The sequence below is a fragment of the Ornithodoros turicata genome, chromosome 2 (assembly GCF_037126465.1).
Source record: "Ornithodoros turicata isolate Travis chromosome 2, ASM3712646v1, whole genome shotgun sequence".
In the NCBI taxonomy this organism is placed as follows: Eukaryota; Metazoa; Arthropoda; class Arachnida; order Ixodida; family Argasidae; genus Ornithodoros; species Ornithodoros turicata.
This window is the reverse complement of record NC_088202.1, coordinates 13,920,901-13,946,143: the sequence shown is the minus strand read 5'-3', so window position 1 is coordinate 13,946,143 and position 25,243 is coordinate 13,920,901. Positions and strand designations below refer to the sequence as shown.

General features: G+C 47.4%; 1 protein-coding gene across 1 annotated transcript; it reads left to right on the top strand.

The window, feature by feature from the left end:
- The first annotated feature begins 343 nt into the window (after nucleotides 1-343).
- LOC135383124 (uncharacterized) lies at nucleotides 344-3,192 on the top strand. Its single transcript, XM_064612731.1, has 5 exons — nucleotides 344-440; nucleotides 525-658; nucleotides 719-1,064; nucleotides 1,137-1,294; nucleotides 1,438-3,192. Exons 1-4 carry the CDS (start codon nucleotides 359-361, stop codon nucleotides 1,196-1,198), a joined length of 624 nt encoding a protein of 207 aa, XP_064468801.1. The 5' UTR covers nucleotides 344-358; the 3' UTR covers nucleotides 1,199-1,294; nucleotides 1,438-3,192.
- Nucleotides 3,193-25,243: the final 22,051 nt, after the last annotated feature.

Below are 25,243 nucleotides of genomic sequence, written 5' to 3'. Positions count from 1 at the left end.
TCACGAAAAGCTGCCCGTTCCCCTACGCGGTCTTCTAGGTTACTCTACTGGGAAGCATGCTTTCGCCCGCCCGCTGCTGCCTGAGGGCGCCTTTGTAGCGCTTGCTTCGCGAATATGCTTTGACCGCAATAATTTCTTCTGGGTGCCACTAGAACTTTTCTATGTGCAGCGAAATATTTATCAGTTAATTTGAAGTCAAGTAACGAAACGCCCGCTAGGGCGCTACCGTCCGTCGGAGTGGACTGTCGTCGTCGCGTTTTGCGCAACACCGTACATGTGCTGTTTTGTCTGCTCTTCTTGTAGGCACCTGCGTTACGTGGCCCTAGCTGAGAACAGAGCTAAGCAAGAAAGGGACAGCATGCCAACCGAAGATTCCGATCAAGGGTACATGGGTGCTACAGGAGGCCAACCATTATCTTTTGATGAGGTGAAAAGGACCGGTAAGTTGGTGTTCCTTGGCCATTGCCTGAGTATGTAGCTCAGGTGGTCTTTAGCCAGCAAGACATGCTGCTTATTTATTACAGGTGCACAGACATATCAAGTATCGCACCTGTGCACCAACTGTGCTGCAATGCATGCAGAAAACAACGCGCTGCGACTACGGGTGGCAAAGCTGGAGCGTCAAAATGGTGTGCTTCAGAAGAAACCGGCAAGCATGGTGATGTCGTTTACGACATCAACTGAGGGGAACTCTTTTCTTCTCACGGTTACTTTACAGGACTGTCAAAAGCCCATTTTTTGGCAATCCTCACCACAGTTATCCCAGTCATTCCCACACCACGATCAACCTTTTCGTATCCCTGGCTCTTCATGGCCCTGGTTCTTCATGGTTCTCATGAAGCTCAGGCTGCACACACCGTTCCAGGACCTAGCATATCGCTTCCATGTTACACCCAAGACTTTACGGAAGGCTTTCGATGTATGGCTGAGACACCCCTCACAGATAGCAAAAGAGCTAGTGGCTTTCCCCCGGAAGTTGCGAGAAGCTGGGTCGCGGATAAAGACACTCTCCACTTTCCAAGGCTGCGATGCATCATCGATTGCAGTGAAGTGTGTATTGCAAGGTGAGAAAATTTTTTCTCAACAAAGGTCTCTATTTTTAACATGTGGGGTATTATGTAATGCACATTCATTAGACCAACAAACTTGGAGACGCAGTAGGAAACCTGGAGCAATTACAAGCAACATTGCACGTTGAAATACCTGGTATTTGTGAACCCCCTCGAAGCAGTATGTTTCATATCACACGCCTGTGGAGGGAGGATTTCGGACCGGCAACTGGTTCTGCGGAGTGGTAAGTGCAACAACATTCACATTTGCAGACGTATTCTACAGACAGGTTTAACCTTGCAGTGCCAATTGAAACTTGTCAAATAAAATATTTCGTATTTTGTATTTGACAAACTTTCGTTTTATTTTACCGAACATCTTTTTTAGGGCTGTTAGACTTGCTACAAGAAGGAGATCAAGTTCTTGCCGACAGGGGATTCCTCCTCCATGAGGAGTTCTTCTCACGGAACATACAGCTTGTTAGATCAAGCTTCACACGGGGAATGAAACAACTTCCACATGAGCTGGTGTGCCGATCCAGAAGAGTGTCATCCTCAAGAAGAACTGTGGAACGTGCAATTGGACACATCAAGAAGTCGAGGGTGATGACTGGTACATTGCCGCACTTCTTGCGCAAGGATTATAGTAATAACCTTACTGTTGTTGCTGACCTGACCAATATGATGACACCATGGGTGAAGGTATGACCAACTGGGTTTTGCCCTGTTTCTCACCGGTCTTCAAGGCCACCTCACCACGTCCCTATGTCGCCTGGCTAGGTCGCACGCCAATTGCACCCTACCGTACGACGAATGTATCCCACGATCTGCTATTCCATGGCGTGAGGAAATGCCCAATATCTCGTTGCACATCCCAGGGCTAAGAAAGAAGGGCGAATCCAGCTCACTGGAAACCAATGCGGCTGCCGAGGTCCTAATTAGTGACACTTTTCACGCTCACACTCTGGTGTTCACAGACGGCTCCGTTGACGCAGAGTGTAGGAGCGCTACTTCCTCCTATTATATACCATCGTTAAATGTGACATGGCAAGGAAAATCAGCTCGATACCCAACATGCTCTACGACGGCTCAACTTCTGGCAATATTACATGCAGCAGACGCGGTACAGGTCAGGGGAATCACCAAGGCTGTGATCCTCACGGACTCGCGTAGCGCTCTCCAAATGGTGATGAACCCCACATGCAATAGCATTCTAGCAAGGTGTATCAGAACGTCATGTGCCCAACACAGGACGATCGGTGGAGACATCTCCCTGCAATGGATCCCCTCCCACGTCGGCAATAGTGGCAACGAAAAAGCGGACCAACTTTCTTCTGCTCCACACCACAGCACTAGCACTAGTTTGCCAACCCTGGGAGACAGCGACAGAAAATTGGTCATCAATGAGATAGTTCTTATGCAGCACCCTGGGCTCCGGGACATCCTGGAAAATCATCGACATGATCTCCCACTGAAAGGACTTTCCCGAAGTGCACAAACCCTGCTCTTCAAGTTGCGAACAAGAAGCGCTTTCTCTAAATCACAACTATTAATGATTGGCTCTCTAGACAACGCAAACTGCATTGTCAGCAAATTGAAACTATCGAGCATATCCTACTGCATTGCGGTGCATATGCTGCGGTGCGGGAGAAATGCCTTGGCGATTGCAGGACTTGTACGGTCGATGACATCCCACATCCCAGAGGCGCTTTGGAAAAGATACTCCAAAATTCGCAGCCTCGTCTGCTTTCTCCAGGAATCCGGCCGCGCTCAAAGGCAATGAGCACTGCTCGGACTTCTCATCAACTCTGGCAGTGCCTGCCTTAGATCGTAGCCTGGCCAACCACGGCGAGCAGTTTTCACCTTCACCACCACCACCACCACCATGCTTTAGATCGTAACTTTCGGCCGTCATCATTCCATCTCTGTTATCACATCATCTCATCTCATCCTGGCTACAGTCGTGACGCAGCCCACATTCGTGAGACCAACAACGGCAAGCCGGTTTATGCCACCACCACCACCACCCACCCTATTTCTGTTGTTGGCCTTACTTAAATGGGCAATGTCAGGGCGCTACACGGCGTCAGTCATTGCATTGCCCACACTAGTAAAGGCGAACAGTAGCAAGCCCCTTGGTAGATCTGCCATGCTTCTATGGACATCATTACCACATTCTGCAGCCTTTCAGTCATCTAACGGAAATCTTGGCAAAATAAATTCTTTGAAAAAGCTAGTGATTTTCTCAATGTTACCACACTTTGGTAACAGTGAGTAACAACCCACCACGCTCAACATCTAGAAATGAATAACACTGTCCAATTCTGTAGGGTTTGAGATGCAATTGTGTTTGCACTTGGTACTACCACCTGCGCGACGTCTTTAGTGTACCTTCGGGAGACAGGGAAAAATTACCTCCTTTCTGCCCTTCTTCAACTAAGTTTGCAGGTTCAACGTCCTTAAGACAAGCTGTACAAGCACTTCACTTCTACCAACATTGGGGAGTGACAGTCACACTCGAAAAGTCCGTCAGGGCTGCACCCGAGGAAAGGAAATGTGGGGTCTATCATGAGCCCACAGGATGACAATCTAGCATCTAGGTGTGAAACTCGCAGAATGTCCATCAGCCTCTCTCTTGCATTATTTTCATTTTCTATTCCATGCTTTACAGCAGGGCCATTAATAACACCAGACAGCAAAATTTTCTTCGTCAGGGACTCGATCGTTTTCATGCGTGATGCACACACATCTTTCATGATAGAGGCAGTTATCCTACCCATTCTGTGTTGAAACCAAAGTGGAGAATTGGCTTGATCACGTGTTTCAAGCTCTATCTTAGCTGCAGACTCGTTCGAAATTCTAAGGTGCTCCATTGCAAAATTGCACATATCCTTCAGACTCTCTCCAGTGAAACCTTAAGTTTTCTTATATCACTTTGGGTCATAGAGTAGAGTGGTCTGTCTGGTGTTATATAGAATTCCGGGGGCTCTGTTTTATGGCTGGTATATCCTTGTGGTGGACCCTGTTTTTGATTTACTTCGATCAGTGTGAAGTACCTTGCTTGTGGAGCAATCTGGAAACGAAAGATGTATGTACCCTTTGTGCTGGATTTAAGTTTTACAAGAATATTTAGGGCAATGTGACCTGTACTTGTTTCAAATATTGTGCCTGTCTAACCGTACCTTACGTGTTTTAGCTTTGCTGCAAAGGACTCAAAATCTATTTTTAAAGATTGGTCATCGACTTTGCGTTTGTTGCTACTTTTTTGTACCTCTTTTGTTCGTTGGTGACGTTCATATCTCAGGTTCACAGCTAGTTTTGGCTCAATCTGCCACGCAATGGCAGCAGACGGACATGTTTTTCATGAGAAGGTTGCTTGAAGTTTTACATAAAAACAATATTGAATGTCATATTCAATACTAAAAGAAGCAGATTCGGTATATTTTATTTAGTGTACGCTATTACGATTGATTGAGCCTCGCACTATACCTGCTTCAAACGAGGCGATACCCACGGGCAAGGTATGTCGGTCACAGAGGGACCTCACTTGGTGACAACCTTCACAGACACACTCTGGAAGTATAGCACATAGCAAACTGCTGCTGCACGGCTACAACACCTTCCTAACCTGGGAATATGGAATGGCAGTCAGTCAGTATTCAAAATGCCACTCTGCCAAAATTCTTTAGTGCCTTATTCCATCTGTCTGTTGAAAGGTTATAGGAGTTGAACATTCTCACCCTGCAGTGCATGTACACAGCGCATCCAGAATCTTTCCCTCAGTCTCTGCTGCCACCCAGCAACTGTAGACTTCATTTGATCGCTATGATGGACTCACAGTACCCTTGAGAACGAAGGTGCCAAGCCTTGGTACAGCAACAACGATGCCATGTACTTTCGTTGGGTGCAAGTATAATCAGAAAATGGATTCCCCACAGCGAATGACACAATGAATGTTTTTTTACCTGCTTTGACATAATAATATGCCTCCAATGACTTGTACGTTTTCATTGCTTCCTTGTCAACATCAGGAGAGTTCACGAAATATTGGGAGATATCTTCGCGCGTGACAGCGGGCCATAGATGCCGGAAGTCGTGATATGCCAGGCGTTCAGGATTTGTCAACTTATAGACGTTGCCACAAAAACTTCGCGTCGGCTCAAAACCACTTATTATCCAGCCATTCTTGCCTCATTACCACGTTTGCAACACTCGTTATACTTCTATTTTTACTATCACGAATAAGATGCACAAGACAAGCTGCAGTATTGTTTTTGTACCCACGAACTTGAAGCGTGCCTTTCGCTCATGCTTCTTTGTTCTCAAAAGTAGCCTTCCTCGGCTAATTCCCATTGTTTATGTTGCTTTCCACCGCTATTTTTCGATCGTGTTAACTCATGTGCACGCGCAGAAAAGCGTAGAAAAGTAACACATCAGTTTTCGGGCAGTTCTTACCTCTTTTTCAACAGGCCCATCTATGTTGAGCAGATTTGATCCAACGCTCGCTTTCCGCATGCCACGAAACACATCTCGTCAAGATGCTGCATTAATCCACCGAATGCGCCTCGATGTGGCCTTTACAGCTCAGTGGCGTTACCGCTTGAGACAAGTTGACTTTCCACCTGCTGCCACTGTGGTGCTTTTGATTATCTGGAGCGCATTCTTCTTCATTGCCCCCACTACCAACCTTCCCGAACCGCACTCTCCGAGTCTCTTCCTCAGCTGGACTCTATCCCCTTCTCCCTATCGAAATTGCTTGGTCCCTGGCCCAATCCAGCAGAGCAACGATCTCCGCTCAAAGCTCTTCTGACATTTCTGGACATTTCTGGTAGAGTATCGCCTCTGGCGATGAAGCTCCCCAGTCTCCAAAGTCAAAATAAAGTTGTTGTTGTTCAACAGGGTTCGAGAGCTAGTATGCATGCCTCCCTCTGCCATGGCAATCGTCATCTGCTAACGGTGACACGGAAGTAGACCCTTCCCATGACTCCTAGAAAGTACCGGTCACCTATTATCTCCACCGCTCCAAATCACGTGGCGTTCTGAAATAAGCGCTGTACTCCCCACCAATGTATATCTAAACAGGTAGCGCAACTCCCATTGGCCCCTGTGTTTTCAGAATGACGCCATGATAGAGACGGTCAGCGCCATTCAACCGTTGCACGGACTACGGTTGTAAATAAATGTCGTCAGAGGTGACATCAGCGCTATGAATAATAAGTAATGCATAATTAGCCACTTCACGTTTACATTCGCACACTCTGTTTGCGTTGTATTCCCTTTTCCTTACCCAGGCAACAACGCTAGAGGAGAATACAGAAAAATAAATCATATCAGTTTTAATTAAACATATCACTTCGAAGTACATACAGTTATCACAAATTTCTACAACTCCAAACTGAAGGGCATCGTGATGACCACACAAAAATTAGGAAGGTTCACTTCAGGTCAATTTTTCACCTAGAGCTATACGTACACGTAGTGATTAGAAGATTCCATTTATTCAGTGAGTGGCCATTATAGGTGCATTGCAACAAAACATAGCATCGTTGGTCCACAGCTCATTCCTGCCAACACTAACGCTATCATGGTCGCTTGTCCCATGACGATTTTTTTTTCGCTGTTCCAGCAACAGGGGATGCCTTGTATTTATCTGTTCACGCGTGCAATTCTTGGTCTACACATCCGAGATGTGAACGTCGCTTTCTGTTTAACCCAAAAAGAGTACGAACTCCGTATTACAAGGCACGGACTCACGGCACGGATACAGAGATGCACGGATAAACACGTCCACCGTGACACATACGCAAAGGCAACCGGACACCGAAATGTACTTAGGTGGTAGATGATTTCGTATACAGGGTGTCCCAGCTAAGTGTATACAGATTTTTTAAAAGTATATGTAACACTTTTTCCAAGATGAAATCAATTGCAATATAGAATATGCTGAAGGGCACTCCCTAGGAGGGCATTAGCAAAGTCCAAAGGCGATGTCTTAATTAACTTTCATTAATTAACTTGTTAATTATAAAAGCTACAAAGTTGTCCCAACGAGAACATCTGTTCCTTTCGGTCACCTGATATCGTAGCCGTTTCCAGAACAAAAATCCGTTCGATAGATCGCCCGCAAAAAATTCGTGAAGGAACGCCCTTTTTTTCTTTATTTTGTTCATTGCGCTTCTTAGAAGACGCGTCTTTCCTTCATCCCCAATGTGAGAGGGAGAAAGAGCACACTATCGCCTCTTGCGTCCTGGGAAAAGATTGAAAGGAAACAGAACTTGCAGCCCAAAATAAGGCCAGTTCCGACAGATTCACCACATACACTTGTTTTTGTTTTGTTTCCGCAAGTTAAAGCTCAACCACGACTCATAAGGCTGCACTGTGCTCCTTCCCCCTCTCACGTTGCTGGTGAAGGAAATACGCGTCTGAGAACAGAGAAACAGAGAAAAAAATGGCGTTCCTTCACTAATTTTTTGCGGCCTATCTATGGAAGGGATTTTTCTTCTGAAAACGGCTGCGATATCAGGTGTCCGCAAGGAACAGATGTTCTCATTGGGACAACCTTTGTAGCTTTTATAATTAACAAGTTAATTAATGAATGTCCTTTGGACTTTGCTAATTCCCTACTAGGGAGTGCCCTTCAGCATATGCCATATTGCAATTGATTTCATCTTGGAAAAAATGTTATATATATTTTTTTAAAATCTGTATACAGGTGTACACGACATACGTGAACCCTCAAGAGCCGTCCCTGTGCCCGTAGCTCAGTCGTATTATCTCTGCACGCACGGTCTTACTGTGGATAAATAGAATAACTGAGTCAGGGAACAGGGAAGATAACAGGGAAGAAAAATACCGGCGCTCTTTGGCTGTACGTTGCACATATATTAATAAGCCCTAACGTCGCCACACCAGCACCGGGCAGCTGTTTCCACCTTATTGGGTCATCAGCAGCAAGGCAGGTAAGCACCAGGTAGGCGACGTTTGAGCGAGTGGCGGCGGAAGTTAAAGTTAACAGAAAATGCTTTAATGAAATTGATGCGGTACTAAGAGAGTACAAAGGAAGGGTTATCAACTTCTAGAACCGAATGTTGAATTCATTTTATCCACCGTTTGAGCGGCCTAAGAGCGCGCGTAACGTGATATTATACAGCTTCAAGTTGTAAAGCCCAATATAGGATATGACCAGACTCTACCTCATATCGTTTCCGTACGTCTCATTGACCCCCTGCAGGACTTTACTATTGCCTGCCGTTGCAATAGAGCAAAAGTATCACTCCTCCGTCGTCTTCGAATCAATGTTGCACGGACACCCTCACTTCCGTATCAAATGCGCCAAACGAATTCCCAAAATTGTGCAACTCGTTGTGTGGAGGACAACATTGAGCAGTGATTTTCAGTGGATTTCTTTCTGAGGACATATTAGTTGATTTAAATTGTGGGATATCTAATCAAAAGATACGGGGCACGCAGTGCCACGGCGACAGCAAGGGGGCGTGGCAGACAAACATTGTATAAAAGCGGGGGTCTCGGTAGAACTAGGGTCATTTTTCGCTTGGCTTTTCTCGACGGCTGAAGGTAAAATAAACCGTGTTGTTTCATTGAAGTTCTGTGTGTGCCGCTTGTTCCTTTGCGCGCGGAACGGACGGGGTGACGCCCCGAGGTTGTGGGAAATTAGGTTTCCACAACTGGCGCCCAACGTTTGGGGTTCGAGCTCGTTCGTCCCGTGGCGGGGAACACGCGGCACTGTGAGTTTGCGTAGCTGAGTATTTCGTTGTAGTTTGTAGTTTTTGCTGTTAGTTTTTTGGGTGTGCGTTCTTGTGTGTGTTTCTGTTTGTTTTTGAGTTCCTACAGCTCCCGCCCAGTACCTGTGTCCCGGAGCGGATGCACCGTTCACCGACGCTACACAGGTACGACCTCCGTAGCAGATCCGAGGCCCCGGGAGGGGAGCGGGCCCGTTCGGAAGAAAGGCTGGTCTCCAACGCCTCGGCGCCATCGGAGCCGAAAGGACCAGCCGAGGCCAAGGAGGCACATGCCGTGCCTTCCTTCCAAGCTACGTCGACTGAGGTACCTGCAGTGCCGCAGTCTGACGCCATTGCAACGGCAGAACTCCTGTCACGCATGACGGAGTTGTGCTCGCTGGTGGTTCAACGCATGGATGCCGGGTCGGTTTCGCCGCCGCAGGCACAAGCGCCTCTACGACTCAACTTACCGGTGCCTACCTTCTCAGGTTACACCGATAAGAAGTCTGTTGCCGATTTCCTGGATGACCTCACCGCCTATCAGACGGGTATGGGAATTTCGGACGAAGTCCTAATCCAACGCATCCTGCAGGTTGCTTTGGTCGGAGACGCCGCCCGCTGGCTTCGGTTGCAATCGGAGTTTACGTCCTTTCAGGACTTCCAGGAGCGGTTCAAAAACGAATTTCTTCCCCCGGATTACGAATACCGTGTCCTAGAGGAATTGCATAAGCGTACTCAACATCCTGAGGAAAGCTTAGCTGAATTCGTTCGGGCATTGCAGGATCTGTACAGCAGAGCGGATCCCACTGCTACGGAAGAGCAGCGCGTCGCACGGACTATCCGTCAGTGCCACCCGCGCTTCCGGCCCTACTTAAGAGCCCATCGCTTTAAAACCCTTGAGGCGTTGGCCCAGGAGGCTCGTTCAATACAAGGCGACCTCCTAGCAGAGCTTGAATACCGGCCCCCTCCGCCCCCGGAGCTAGCGTTGGAACCGCGCTGCGCGTGGTCGGGAGGAGCCGCCTCGGTCGAACGCCTGCATGCAACAGGTTTGGGTGACAACCCCCGTAATTCATACAATGCGGAGTCATCCCACCGAGCCCTAGATCCGTTCCTCTATGACCAGAGGACGATCCCCGCAGGAACGAGCCTTGACAGACCCGTCCCGCCCCGAAGTCGCGGTCAACCTGGCCTTTCAGCTAGCGAAACCCCACGGCAGCGGGAGCGGCATCATCCTGCGCCCCCGCAGCCACGAGCGCCCAACGGCTGTTGGAATTGCGGCAGCCCTGACCATTTTCGTCGGGAATGCCCGCGACAAAGATCAAACACCCGTAATGTGCCATCGGGAAACGGTCGCAGCCGGCGTCCATGAATGCTCGCTCAACGACGTCGGCAAGTTGCGAAAAAAGCGAGCAGACGGTTACTATCCGTGGCCTTGATCAGTCAAAAACTAGCTTTGCAAGCGGTAAGATAACGCAAAGAGATGCTTTGGCTCCTCTTGCTTTTTCTGTCCGAGATTACATCGAGGATAAGGAACCAAACATCGCCGTTCGAATTTTGGGTAAAGATTACATCGCCCTTATCGACACGGGAGCTACGCTTTCCCTTATCGGGGATAGTGTTTACGAGCATTGCGTATCGCGGCATGTGGAATTGCAATCCACAGATGTCACTCTTCGTCTTGCTTCCAATGACGCCGTTCCAGCACAGGCTGCAGTTGTGCTCTGGGTACGTTTGGATGGGAGACGACGAAAGCAGCGCTTCGTGCACCTTCCTGGCCTGGCAGTTCCTGTTATCCTGGGCAGAGACTTCATCATCCGGCAGAAGTTGGTGCTGGACCTGCCCAATGGAGGATACGTGTACCACGGCTCGTCGGGATTTTTCCGCTTCGCCGCAGCACGGGAACACTGCACAGAACAGCAAGCTGTGGCAGCGTCCGTTGAAACGTCTGGGCTGCCGACTGTCTTGGGGTCATTCCATGGTCCCGAGGAGCAACGCCGTCAGCTTGAACAAGTACTGCGGCAGTTTGACGGAATCTTTACCGAAAAACCGGGTAAGTCGTCTGTGTTACAGCATAGCATAGACACCGGTAACGCTAGGCCCTGGCGTTGTAATCCCAGACCATTGAGTGTGCATAAGCGTGCTTTATTAGACGCTGCTCTTGACGAAATGCTCCAAACCGGTGCAGTTCAAAGGTCCCAGAGTCCTTGGGCATTTCCTGTGGTTCTGGCTCCGAAACGTGATGGTACGGCTAGGTTATGCGTCGACTACCGTCGACTTAACGCAGTAACTGTAAGGGATTCCTACCCCTTCCCGTCCATTGAGTCAATCTTGTATTCCCTGGGCAACGCAACTGTGTTTTCAACGCTTGATTGTAGTAGAGGATTTTTGCAAATCCAAGTTGCCCCGGAGGATGTCCCAAAAACAGCCTTTACGTGTCATAGAGGTTTGTTTGAATTTGTACGAATGCCTTTCGGACTGTCCAACTCACCCGCCAGTTTCCAGCGGTTGATGGATACAGTGTTGGGAGATGCGAAGTACAATTTCGCAATGGCATACATGGATGATGTCGTAGTGTTTTCTAGAAATTTTCAGGAACACTTGGAACACCTGTCAATCGTCCTTGCAAGGATGAATGAAGCGGGCATAACAATCAACCCCCGCAAGGTGCAGCTGGCATCGTCTAGGATCAGCCTTCTCGGCTTTGTGGTGGACGGAGGGACCATCCGTCCTAACGACGACAAGCTAAAGGCGATCACAGAGTTTCCGGTTCCCGGTAACGTCAAAGCCTTGCAGCGCTTCCTAGGTATGGTTGGTTTTTACAGACAATTCATTCCTAATTGTGCCGAGCTAGCGCAGCCGCTTAACCAGTTGTTGCGCAAGGACACGCGCTGGACTTGGGGAGAAGAGCAGGAACGATCATTTCGAGCTCTATCACAAGCAATCGCTGATACGGCTAGGCTTTATCTGCCCGACCTTAACAGACCATTTGTTGTGCAAACAGATGCAAGCGATTATGGTGTTGGCGCAGTTCTCTTGCAGGAGCGTGACGCTACTCTTTGTCCAGTGGCTTTTGCAAGTCGCACGCTGAATCCGGCAGAACGGAACTACTCAGTGACGGAAAAGGAGTGCTTGGCGATCATCTTCGCTTTCAGGAAGTTCGACCTTTACCTGGACGGCAGTACCTTCACTGTCCAGACTGACCACCAGGCACTTTCTTGGCTGCAGCGGCTCCATAACCCGTCTGGACGACTTGCCAGGTGGGCCCTGATGCTACAAGGCTACTCCTTCAACGTGGAGTACAGGCGGGGCTCAACGAACGTGGTAGCAGACGCACTGTCCCGCGCGCCTCTACCGGAGGGGGAAGAGGAAGGCACCGAGGCGCCTTCTCAACTTCTGGCAGCAGCACAGGTGGCACGAGACGTATCTTCGTCTTGGGGCACGGTCGTGAGCAGAGAGCAGCTCCTAGACGCTCAGAGAGCGGACGGCCTTTGTCAGCGGGTGTCGCAGTGGATAGCTGAGCAAGACTCGGCGGACACCGGAACGACTGACGGACGGCACGACTCCTATCTGCTGGGCGAGGATGGCATCCTGTTCAGATACATACCCCAGGCGGATGAGGACGACGGCTCATCCCCGTTCAGAGTCGTGGTGCCACGGAAGTTGCGTAAGTCTTTCATACGATACTTCCATGACTCGGCCTTGGCAGGTCACAGCAGCGGCAGGAAAACTTATGAAAAGTTGTGTCGTGTTGCGACATGGCCAGGAATGAGGCAGGATGTAACAAAGTATGTTCGTACTTGTCCCGTATGCCAGAGAGCGAAACCTCGTGGTGGTTTACCCCCTGGGCGCTTACAGCCTGTTCAGAGCAATAGACCCTGGCAGATAGTCGCTTGTGATGTGATGGGACCATTTCCCCGTAGTCCTAGAGGTAACGAGTATTTGTTCGTGGTTACTGATCATTTCACGAAATGGGTTGAGCTGTTTCCTCTCAGGACACTGACTTCCCAGAGAGTGTGGGAAAAGTTACTCGTCACCTTTTGCCGGTTCGGGTTTCCCGCACAGCTGATCACCGACAACGCAGCCTACTTTACAAGTAAGGTGTTCTCAGATTCTTGCGCTGTCTTAGGCATTCAGCATAAGAAGACTTCCCCGTATCACCCTCAGGCTAACATTACCGAACGTGTTAATCGGAACCTGAAAATGATGTTGGTTGCTTTTACTAGCCAGCACCACCGTGATTGGGATCTTCGCCTGGCTGAACTGGCGTTCGCCACGCGGACGACGGTCAATAGGTCTACAGGATTCACCCCGGCGTTCCTGAACTTGGGACGAGAGGCCCCTTTTCCTGTGGAGAATGCTCTGGGCCTCCGGGATGGTGCTACCCGGCCTCCTTATTCAAGGTTTGCTGAGGACCTCCGGAGTCGACTGGACGATGCAGCCCGGACGGCTCGGGAGAACCTGGACGTCGCAAGGTTGGACCAGGCTCGCCAGTACAACCGTGGACGTCGGAACCTCACCTACAGCGTCGGTGACCTCGTCCTTCGACGGACTCACCCGCTAAGTGATGCGTCACGAGGCTTTGCAGCTTCACTCGCAGATAGGTGGGATGGCCCCTTCGAGGTAAGTGCGTGCTCCTCCGGCCTCACTTACAGGCTTCGTCGCTGCAACACCGGCGAAGAGACTGGGCCGGTTCACATCTCGGACTTGAAGTCTTACCATCTCCGAGACCCGGACGGAGAGGAGCCCGATTCGCAACCTGCCTCCCTCCAGGACCTGGACCCGGATCCCGTTCCCAGACCTGCGTCCAGCCGCTACCACTTGCGTCCCCGCAGGCGGCGCATGTAGCTGCCACTATCTCCATCGCTAAGCATAGTGCTTGTGATTTAGTGCTTTAGTAGTGTGATTTCTGTTCCACAGTTTTCCGCTATCTGTTTAGGGGGGACGCCTTCTCAGGCGCCCACGGTTTGAGGCCGCCTTCTTACCGTTTCCCTTTCTCCCTTGCAGATGCAGCGTCGCTCGGTTCCCGCAACCCGCCGTCAGAACGCGAGAACCCGTGAGCCCTTCATCCCACCACACCGACCAGCCTCCCACTCCCGCCCGGCACAGAACACTCACCGTGTTACGGGCTCGGCCTCCGTCCGGCAGCACTCTGTGGCCACCTGGACCGTGGTGTCCCATGGCATGCCAGTGTCCTGGGCCTCCCGATCACGCTGGACTGCCCAGCCGCGACCTCTCCACGGGGACGACCTCAGCCGCACCCCAGCCCCCTTCCGGGGACTAACTCTCTCCGAGCGGCACCCGGCCGACCCCCTGCAGCCCCTGACTGCAGAGGAGAGAAGACTCCTGTGTCCGGTGTGTGAAGTCCCGGAGGTACATCGAACCACCCACCGCCGGGGACCCCTCCACCAGGCCCGTACTGAAGCTGCCCGCACGGCCACCGACGTCAATAGCGCACTGGCCACGCTGAGGCGCCTTCGGCCTGAATTGCTGAGAGAGGCCCACCCCCCTCAGGCTCCTCTGGTACCACAGGCACCACGACCACCGCCCAACGCGGAAGACATCCTCCTCGACCTTCCGGAAGACTTAATGTCTGTATAATCTTCTGAGGGGGGCAGTGTGGGATATCTAATCAAAAGATACGGGGCACGCAGTGCCACGGCGACAGCAAGGGGGCGTGGCAGACAAACATTGTATAAAAGCGGGGGTCTCGGTAGAACTAGGGTCATTTTTCGCTTGGCTTTTCTCGACGGCTGAAGGTAAAATAAACCGTGTTGTTTCATTGAAGTTCTGTGTGTGCCGCTTGTTCCTTTGCGCGCGGAACGGACGGGGTGACGCCCCGAGGTTGTGGGAAATTAGGTTTCCACAAAATCATAACGAATGTCAGCGTTCAAATCACGATAAGAATTAGAGATTAAATCACGCAACCCTGCTCGTGCGTGCTACAGTGATTAGCTAGCCACCCACATTATTTTCTGGGTTTTCACGTTGTTTCGACATTCACGCAGTTGCTTTGTCCTCTTTGTTCTAACCTTGGTCGTGTCTCCTCCTTATATTTTTCATTCCCCACTGTTCCCCACTCCATCCCGCTGTCCTCTCCTGGACGCCGGTCATAGCCACAGTTGCTTCTCGGCGCTAACAGGGAATTAAAAAATAAAAATATTGCATTTGCCATTATGCAATTTTACAGGCTCAATCAAATGTTGACGGAGCACGTCACTGGCGTCTTTCTTCATACGAGTGCCCCCTGCTGGTTACCAGGAAGAAGTTAAAAGCGAAACGGGTGACCGGCTCTTTTGTTGACCTCTCAGTTTGCTGTGCGGGTGCCGCTCCATGGAGAAACACGATAACTCCGTGTTGCGCAAGCTTTCGTACGAAGCTGTACTACAACCCAGCCCACTAGTTACCTATACTTCCCTTGCAAGGACGACTGCATTTATGTTCTGTCCTCTTTGTTCTAACCTTGGTGCCGCCTCATTACTGCAAATTTTCATTCTCCAATGGCATGAACTGCAACGCTTCAGCCCACTAGTTCCTATATTCCAAACTGCTAGAAAAACACTAATCTATCATACTAACTGGATGCTAAACGTTATTCACACTACTACTAAAAACTAAGTATATACTAAATTAGTACGAGAAATATACGCAAAACTGCTACTAAAACACTAAACGATTATACTAACCAAATCCCAATCGTTAGTCACTCTACTACTAAGAACTAACTGTATACTAAAGTGCTACAAGGATGCACATTCCAAACTGCTACTAAACCACTGAACGATTACTATACGAAATAAGTGCTAAACGTTAGTCACTCTACTACTACCTAAATACTGAAGTACTACAAAATATAGCATTCTAAACTGCTACTAAAACTCTAAACGATTATACTAACTCAACACTAAACATTAGTTGCTCTGCTACAATGAAATCACTGATTACTAAAGTGCAAGTGTGCATTCTAACCTGCTGCGAAAAATATTATTCGATTATACTACCTAAATAGCCATAGCTGCTTCACGGCGCTAACATCAATAAAAAAATACTACCTTAATGTTAAGCGTTACTCACTCTGATTCTAAGAACTAACGACATGCTAATGTGCTACCTAAATATACATTCAAAACTGATACGCCAACACTAAACGATTATACAAACTGAATGCTAAACCGCTTGTCACTCTACTGCTAACTGAAGTGCTGAATACTGAAATACTACTAAAATATACATTCTAAATTGCTACTAAACACTAAACGATTATATTAAATAAATGCAAAACGTTAGTCGCTCTACTACGAGGTAACTACACACTGAAGTACTACTAAAATACGCATTCTATTGATCACGATGGAAATTGGTGTTCTGAGGCTGGAACACCGAAGACACAAAGCCTCAAGTGCCTAAGTACGATGAACGAAGAAAGTAGGAAGTCACTGAAAAAGATAGGCAGCTGCAAGACTCGAACCCACATCTTCTGGATTACCGGTCCAGGGCTTTACCAATTGAGCTAAGCTAACACGCCTCTCCAATGACTTCCCGGGTTGCGTCATGTGAAGGGACCAATCTCATCCACTCACTCACTCATCCCCCTTTGACTCTTACATGTTTTCTCATTCACACACCCAATCACGGGGCCACGCATCGGCATCTGTTGATCACGATGGAAATTGCCACACAACCAAGGCACATCCTGAGGATGTCAATATGACGTCACCAACTGGACAATCAGATGTCCGTAAGATATCCCGGATTGACCGGATGACATCCTATTGGACATCATTCGTACTGCCATTGCAACAGCCGGGGACTTGATTTGGGCAATACTGGTGGCTTCCTTTATGACATTTTCAGGATATTTTTCTAGGCATCTCAGGATGTTTTTCCGGACATTCCAGAACGTTACTGCAGTATGCCCCCTGCCCCCGTATGCTGTGTATACATCTTATAATTCAAGCTGTTCCATCCTATAAGCCTGTTCACTGTGAGAAGACATTTTATTGAATATTCTGTACTCCCACTCAGAAGCGTACACGAAGAGGGGAGTACCTGAGGAAGCGTGGACCTCCACGCGAAAGCTTGTACAAATCAAATCTTCAGTGTCGGTTTCTGTATTTTGTTTATGTACTCCCACTCAAAAAACCTCATCTGTATATCACTTGGCAACGAGCTAGCTAACAATGTATCATGTTAACATCAGTTCTTGGAATGAGCAGCTAGATCTAGAAATTGGTGTTTCATCTAAGTGGGTGAGTATCCTGAATAACGAAAGCGGTTAATTAAGTTATACCAGCACCATAAAGGGTATATAGATGCGAGCTAGCCCAGGCCCTTTGGTACACCAAAAATGTGAAAATTGCTCCCATCCTAACATGAAGATATCACAGGGTAGCGCCGACATGTAGTATAAACAGTAACTGCCACCAAGGAATATTGGAGGCATAGTTTAAGTAGGCAATTGTACTGAAACAGATTTGCCACAGAAGTGTTTACACAGAACATAGGCATTTCATGCGCTATTGCATCAGATAAACATGGCAAGATCACGTTGGTAATACTAGAGATTTTGAGAGCTTCGAGTGGAGCACGAGTACACATCATGATTGCAGTTCAGATAACTATAGATAAATATTTGGTCATTACTACACCTCCTGGGTCAGACTTGTGACTTGGAGATCACCTGTCCTACACACGCCACTTCCCCTTTGTTGTAATAGAGCTTCTGCAACGCTTCAGGAACAAAATGCATAAGGAAGCACCTCACTACACAGATGAAAAGACATTCACATCTTTATACGGTCGAAAGAGTTGAAGGACAGGAGGAAAATCAATTCACCAGGCTGCGAAGACGCTAACACGCCAACGGACGTTTCCAAGTTGAAAACAGACTCCGAGTTGATGCTGCTTGGTTGCATGTGACGATGAGAGCACTGCGGCTATAGTTAAGTTTCGGTTTCAAAGACCGGGAAGCTCACGTCTCGCAACATAACTAAAGCCAGGAACTATCGTATTGCACAACCAGTTTTTGCAATACACAGGTATTTGGAGTTGTGTGCACAACTTTGTAAACTTTGGGTATATATTTATTTAATTTATTTATTCGTTTTATTATTTTATTTATTTATTTTTATGTTTGAGCATGAATTATTTGCACACGTTTGCGCACTTTCGACAATTTCCTAAATAGTGTGTTGAAGACACTAAAACCAAATAAAGGGCAATAACTGCAGTATTTGAATTCCCTCTAAGGTAGTGGAAAATTGAAGTTATTTGATATTCGAGCTCTCTAACTGCGCTGAAGAGTCTTATGACATTTACTGTTTTGTCTCGCCATACACAATACGCCAAGAGTGAGTGACGGGCAATGCTTCAATCCCTGTGTAACTTCGACTTATCTGCTCAGACGTTTCTGCACAAATATTGCAGTGAAATTTGTCAAAGGACTGTGCAACCACAGTGGCGCTTGACATTAACCATTTTAATATGCTGTTGTAGATATCCTTTTGTGCTCTGTGCTGTTTGGAACGACACGCAAAAAGTGTTAAATCATTCATTAGTGAGATCCGATTGAGGCAAGACGCCGTGCTTAATGCCAGTAAGAATGGATCATCCAAGAGATCTGCATGTATAACTACATAGAAACATTAAATCAAGTAATCAGAAATAAAATGAGTCTTGGGCTAATTATTAAAATATTTGTGTAGCATATCAATAGAGCTTAGGTATTTTGCCTTGTTGCTGTACAATACGTACATTGTATTATTAAAGTGACATGCAAGTCGGGAGAGAATTACACCCACCACATACTTTGGGAATTCAAACCAAATGATTTAACTTCTGATTTAACATGAGACATAAGCCACAGGATAACTGTAGGATATCTACAGGATGTACGCTTTTATTGTCCCAACGGACATCGCAAATAGACATCTAGAAGACATCCTATTTACGTCACTTTCTGACAAAGATATTCCGACCATTTCAGGACGTCCTCTGGACATTGGTGGTTGTGGGTGGTGTTCTGAGGCTGGAACAATGGAAGACACAAAGCCTCAACTGCCTAAGTGCGATGAACGAAGAAAGTAGAAATAAACTGAAAAGGTTATCCAGCTGCAGTACTCGAACTACAGTACTCGAATACTGCAGTACTCGAATCTTCTGGATTCTAAACGCATTCTAAAGTGCTACTTTAACACTAAACGATTATATGTATACTCGGTGTTGCGTAAGCTTTCGTACCAAACTGTACTACAACCCTGCTTCAGCCCACTAGTTACCTATACTTCCCTTGCAAGGACGACTGCATTTGTGTTCTGTCCTCTTTGTTCTAACCTTGGTGCCGCCTCATTACTGCAGATTTTCATTCTCCAATGGCATGAACTACAACGCTTCATCCCACTAGCTACTATATTCCAAACTGCTAGAAAAACACTAATCTATCATACTAACTGGATGCTAAACGTTATTCACACTACTACTAAAAACTAAGTATATACTAAATTAGTACAAAAAATATACTCAAACCTGCTACTAAAGCACTAAACGATTATACTAACCAAATCCCAATCGTTAGTCACTCTACTACTAAGAACTAACTGTATACTAAAGTGCTACAAGAATGCATATTCCAAACTTCTATTAAACCTCTCAACGACTACTATACGACATAAGTCCGAAACGTTAGTCACTGTACTACTAAAAACTAACTAAATACTGAAGTACTACTAAAATATAGCATTCTAAACTGCTACTAAAACTCTAAACGATTATACTTACTCAATACTAAACGTTAGTCGCTCTGCTACGATGAACTAACCGATTACCACCATGCAAATATGCATTTTAACTTGCTACAAAAACATTAATCGATTATACTACCTAAATGTTAAGCGTTACCCACTCTGCTACTAAGAATTAACTACATTCTAATGTGCTACTGGAATATGCATTCAACACTGATACCACAACACTAAACGGTTACACTAACTGAATGCTAAACCGCTTGTCAATCTACTGCTAAGAACTAACTAAATACTAAAATATACATTCTAAATTGCTACTACAACACTAAGCGAGTACACTATCTAAATTCTAAACACTAGTCACTCTACTACTACGAACTAACTCAATAAGGCATTACTAACATATACGTTCTAAACTTCTACCAAAACATTAATCGATTAGGCTAACTAAATGCTGAAAGTTAGTCACAGTACTATTAAAAACTAGGTAACGTACTGCTAAAATATTACATTTCAAACTGCTATACAACAGTAGCCAAGAATGCTAAACGTTAGTCACTCATTGTCACCGTGGTGCTTGGCTCGACGCACTGCCATACGGATGGCATGTGGTCCACAGTGAGCTGCGGGATCATATCCTCCTCCGAGGAGAAGATATGCCCGCAGCATGACTTGCACAGCTTATCGGGGCGCGCCGCGGCCACCAATAAAGCCAGTGCGAGTATGGACCACGCCACCCTAAAGAAGATGTCCTCCTCTTTTATGGCAGCAGTGACGAGCACCGCGGCGACAAGTACACTAAAGACCCGTACTGCTCTATCCACTACGTCCTCGAGCTCTACCATATCGAAAAAGAACGGACTTACTAGCTTTCACAGGCGGAGTGGCTCCTTGCAGAAAGCGAGTCCTGATTGACGATCTGACAGCTTGTGATTGGTTCCCTACCTACCCCGATGTCATCGTTTATGGTGAACTAGAACATTCTTCTTCTTCGAACTGCTGTGGCGCCGAGAACATACCAGTGCACCATAAACGAAGATAGTCGAACTTCTTCGTTCATTATTGTTTTTAATTTGTTGCTACGACACGTGGAGGCGTTCCTCTAGGGTTGGAAATATTCTAGCGCCTCAGACTAATCCACCTGAATATTAGCTCCCCGTGTGTACACAAAGGAAGCTAGTCTTCCGGCACCCAGTGGAGGAGTTCAGTAAATCCCAGTGGTCCTTGCACACGTGTTGCATCTTGGGCGCTTGCTAAGCGGGGGAACGAAGAATCATGCTTCACATTTCGCTTTCGCTGAACTTGACACGTCGTGGACTGCGGACCGGTAGGGAAGAAATGGGAACAGTTTGGAGGCCGTTTGTTTCTTTTGTATTAGTAAACTCCCACAATTCCAAGCGACGGTAGCACTCAAAGGAAGCTAGTCTTGCTGCACCCAATTCCATATTGCTTGGCTGCCTGGTTCTCATTGATCCGGAGGACAGAAAAATTGATATATACAAGAATGACGACGAGTTTACGACTCCTCTACGCTACGAAAAAGCCCCAAGATTTTCCTATAGTCAGTGACGACATAACTCATACACTTGACCCCGCCCCCACAGCAGAATTGCTTCACGCTCGCGAATGTAGCGGCGCGGCCAAGTGGGCACTGCACTCTTAGAAATGAACTTCACCACATAGCACGCCCCTAGCCAACCATCATCCCGAATGACAACGTTCTCGCCCCTCATTTGTTTAAAACGGGAGGAGGAGCCTATTTTGTGCCGTGCATAATGGCACAAAATAGGCTCCTCCTCCCGTTTTCAACAAATCAGGGGCGAGAACGTTGTCATTCGGGATGATGGTTGGCTATGAGCGTGCTATGTGGTGAAGTTCATTTTTAAGAGTGTGGGGAGCGAGAGAAAGCCGGCACTACATCGCGAAGCGGGGGTGTCGTGCAAAGGTTGGCAGCCAATCTCAAGAACCTTCCACGGGTGAGTGGGAGGTCCCAATTGTAGCAGTGAAGTTGTCACTGACTCTAGACAGTGATGCTGATAAGAAAACGTCCGGAAAACGTTTCTCGTTGGTTTGGGTTTCGGTTTGTTTGCAAGGAAAAATGTAGGGATGCATACCTCTAGGTACGTGCTGTTTCAGGATTTTTCAAGAATGATTGCTTTAATAATGACTGGGATAAGTTCGTAGAGTTCTTGAAGTGGGTCCGCAGAGTCGAGGAATGGTTCGCGGGCCCGACGCTACGTGGACACGTTATGAAAGGTGGAGTCCACGGGGACTTGACGTAGAACACCAATAATATACATTTATTACAGGGAACTTCCAGTTACAAATGCTAGCCTAAGTGGCAGCGAGACCATCAGCATTCAACCCCGCCAGCATGTGTGGGTACTTTCTTAAAGGAAAGGCTTCCACTCCTCCACCAATCAGCACCTACGAAACTGATGTCAGTGCTCACATTACACCACACGACAAACGTGTACGGGAAAAGTAAAAACCGTCCACCTAAGTGCTTCCAAGAGTTCAATTATGGTTGTGCCGCCTGACGAGCGGCGACTTTTCGTCGCAACGTCTCAAAGCGATGGGAACCACATGGTTAACCTTGGATTACCTGCCTTCCACCTTGGTCCGGCGTCTCTCGGACGCTTGCATTACTATAAACGTCCCAGTGTCCTAGGAGGCACCCTCGTGATGTATCGACGACGGCAGTCCAAAGGTACCCTAATCCCACAATGTCTCTGGGTGCAGGGTTCCCATGTTGGCGAATAGGTGCAGTTCCGATTGAAAGTCGCCGAAACAAAACACAGAGGCTGCGCGCACGACCAGACTGCCTCTCTGCTTTGAGAAAAACTTGAGAGTGTAACATGATGCAACTGATGCTCTGAGGTTGGGACACAGAAAGGACAAATACATACAAGGTGTCGTGCAAAGGGTGGCAGCCAATCGCAAGAACCTTCCACGGATGAATGGGAGGTCCCAACTGTAGGAGTAAAGTTGTCACTGACTATAGACAGTGATGCTGATAAGAAAGTCCGCAAAACGTTTCTCGTTCGTTTGGGTTTCGGTTTGTTTGCATGGAAAAATGTCGGGATGCATACCTCTAAGTACGTGCTGTTTCAGGATTTTTCAAGAATGACTGCTTTAATAATGACTGCGTCTCATTCCACTTTCTCTGCTTTGAGAAAAACTTGAGAGTATAACATGACGCAACTGATGCTCTGAGTTCGGGACACAGAAAGGACAAATACATACAAGGTCTCAAATGCCTGAAAATTAATGATGAGAGATGCAAGTAACTGAAAAGGTTAGCCAGCGGTAGCACTGGAACCCACATCCACGTAATCCAGAAGATGTGGGTTCGAGTCCATAGAGCTGGCTAACCTTTTCAGTGACTTCCATCTTTCATCATGAGAGTATATTTCATTGCTGGTAAAGTAATGCCATCAAGAACCCAAGTATCTGATTACTATGATGCAATAACGTGTTTTCTACAATTACATATTGTTTTTATTGTAAAAAACGCGAAATCAACACTCCTGTCGGGAAAGGAGGCCCCCGTAAGGATGCATTGGCTGCATCTCGGCTCGGGAAATCGTTGGTGTACCGTTCAGGCTGCCAAAACGGACCATTGGCATCCCCGTGTTGCAAACCTAGGCGATTATACTATCTAAATTCTAAATACTAGTCACTACACTACTACGAACTAACGCAATACTAAAGCACTACTAAAATATAAATTATAAACTGCTACCAAAACACTAAACGATTATACTAGCTGAACCTAAACCTTACTGACTACTACTAAGAACTATCTACACACTAAAGTGCTACTAACATAAACCTTCTAAACTGCTACAAAACACTAAACGATTATACTAACTAAATGCTGAAAGTTGCTCACTGTACTACTAAGAACTTACTGTATACCAAAGTGCTACAAGAATGCACATTCCAAACTACTCCTAAACCGCTAAACAATTCTTATGGGCCTGTTGCTCTGGGCCAGGCAGCGCGAGTGAGCAGCAACATCAGCGCCCCAAATCATGCAACACTCCCCAGTTTAGCAGACGAGGCACTTTCAAGTACACGGTTTAACTAGTAGTTAACGCGCCCGGATGCAAACCGGGAGATCCACAGGTTGGAATCCACCGGTCGTGAGGTGTGGGTAATTTCCATCGGATGAGTAGAAGGCGGATGCCTTTGAAGTCTGTCCATGACGAATCAAGTGTTTGTTTCGCTGTCTCACATTGTGGCACGGTGCTACGATCAGCTGGCATAGCGACTACATAGAAACTAACCTTTTGTAGGGTCCTCCGCTCCTTTCCCGACAGCTCTTAGGGCTCGGGACGGAAGCCCCGTAATCTGGCACAGAGTTCCGCGGGCGCGTTTTTTTTTTCCCCTGTGTTTCTGTAAAAGTCATCGAATTTTCTTTTACGTGTACCACCTGTTTGTAACTCAAGTACAAGAAAAGTACGGCTTGTTTTCATTTGGTTGTACTCTGTGTGAAGCGCTCTCTATCGTAAAAGACACTGCGTAATAACACGGCCCTCGCGAGTTCCATCGTCCCTGGCCCTCCTGTCATCGTCAAGGCGGTGCAGATAGACGTGTAAGAAAAGGACCAGGTTTCCCAACAAATATGTAATGCAGAAGAGCTGCAATGTCGTGTAACAATCAACTAGAACAACAACCTAACAGTAAACTAAGGATACGCGCATGATTCATTCAGGTGTCCCTTCTTCCTCTTTATCTTTCTTACAAGAGGGTAGTAATGTCATCATTCGTGCAATGGCTAAGCCACCCACCCATGCATCACCCAAGGCCACCTCTAGCCAAACAACTTCGAAAAGATGAGGATGTCATACGCGTTTCAGTTGTTCGGTGAGAGAGTCATCAACGAGATAAACTTCTACCGCAATGAGCCCGAGGCTTCTCACGGAAGTATACAAGCTGTCCTCGCATTCTTGTAGTAAGTTCGCAAACAAGTACACGCGTACTATGATGATCTTCTGTTCGGAGCGACAGATAAGTGTTAGTGCAAGTACCTGAGCTGCATTTTTCTTTTTCCGTTTCCTTCGACCATGCAAGACGATACGCGATCCGGTGCAGGTGATGATATCACGTCACTCTTCAGCAGCGCTGAGACCACAGTCTGCCGCATGTGACAGCTTGTCGGAGTTCTTAGTGTTTCCCTCAGAATGGGAGCTTCACACATGAATGGGAAGGATTTCTGACTGCGTCAACGGCGGAGGGACTTCGCGTAACGATAGCCAGCACCCTGTCTTTACTGGAATACCTGACACAGAACGTCGACTTTAAATACATGATGGCATCAAGACTCAGTCAAGACCTTGTTGAACATCTCTTCGGAATTATACGCCAGGCTTCAGACCGCAACACTCACCCAACGCCTCAACAGTTTCTAGCGACACTAAGCTGTCTCAGCTTCTACAACGTTGCCAAGTCGGTGTCCGGCGGAAATTCAGAGAAGCTGTCGTCTTCACGCTGCTAAGTGCAAGCAATTCGCGAGGTGCAATGGCGCTCAGCGAGAAACAAAGGTGAATTGACGAACTGATTTCGTGTGGGAATTTAAACACTGCCGAAGACGCATTGCAGGAACTAAACGTGCATAATGACCATGTATCGTACGCGTCCACCCAGAGTGATCAGAGGTTCGTGTACTATGTCGCGGGTTATGTGACGTGAAGGTCCATCCTGAGCACTA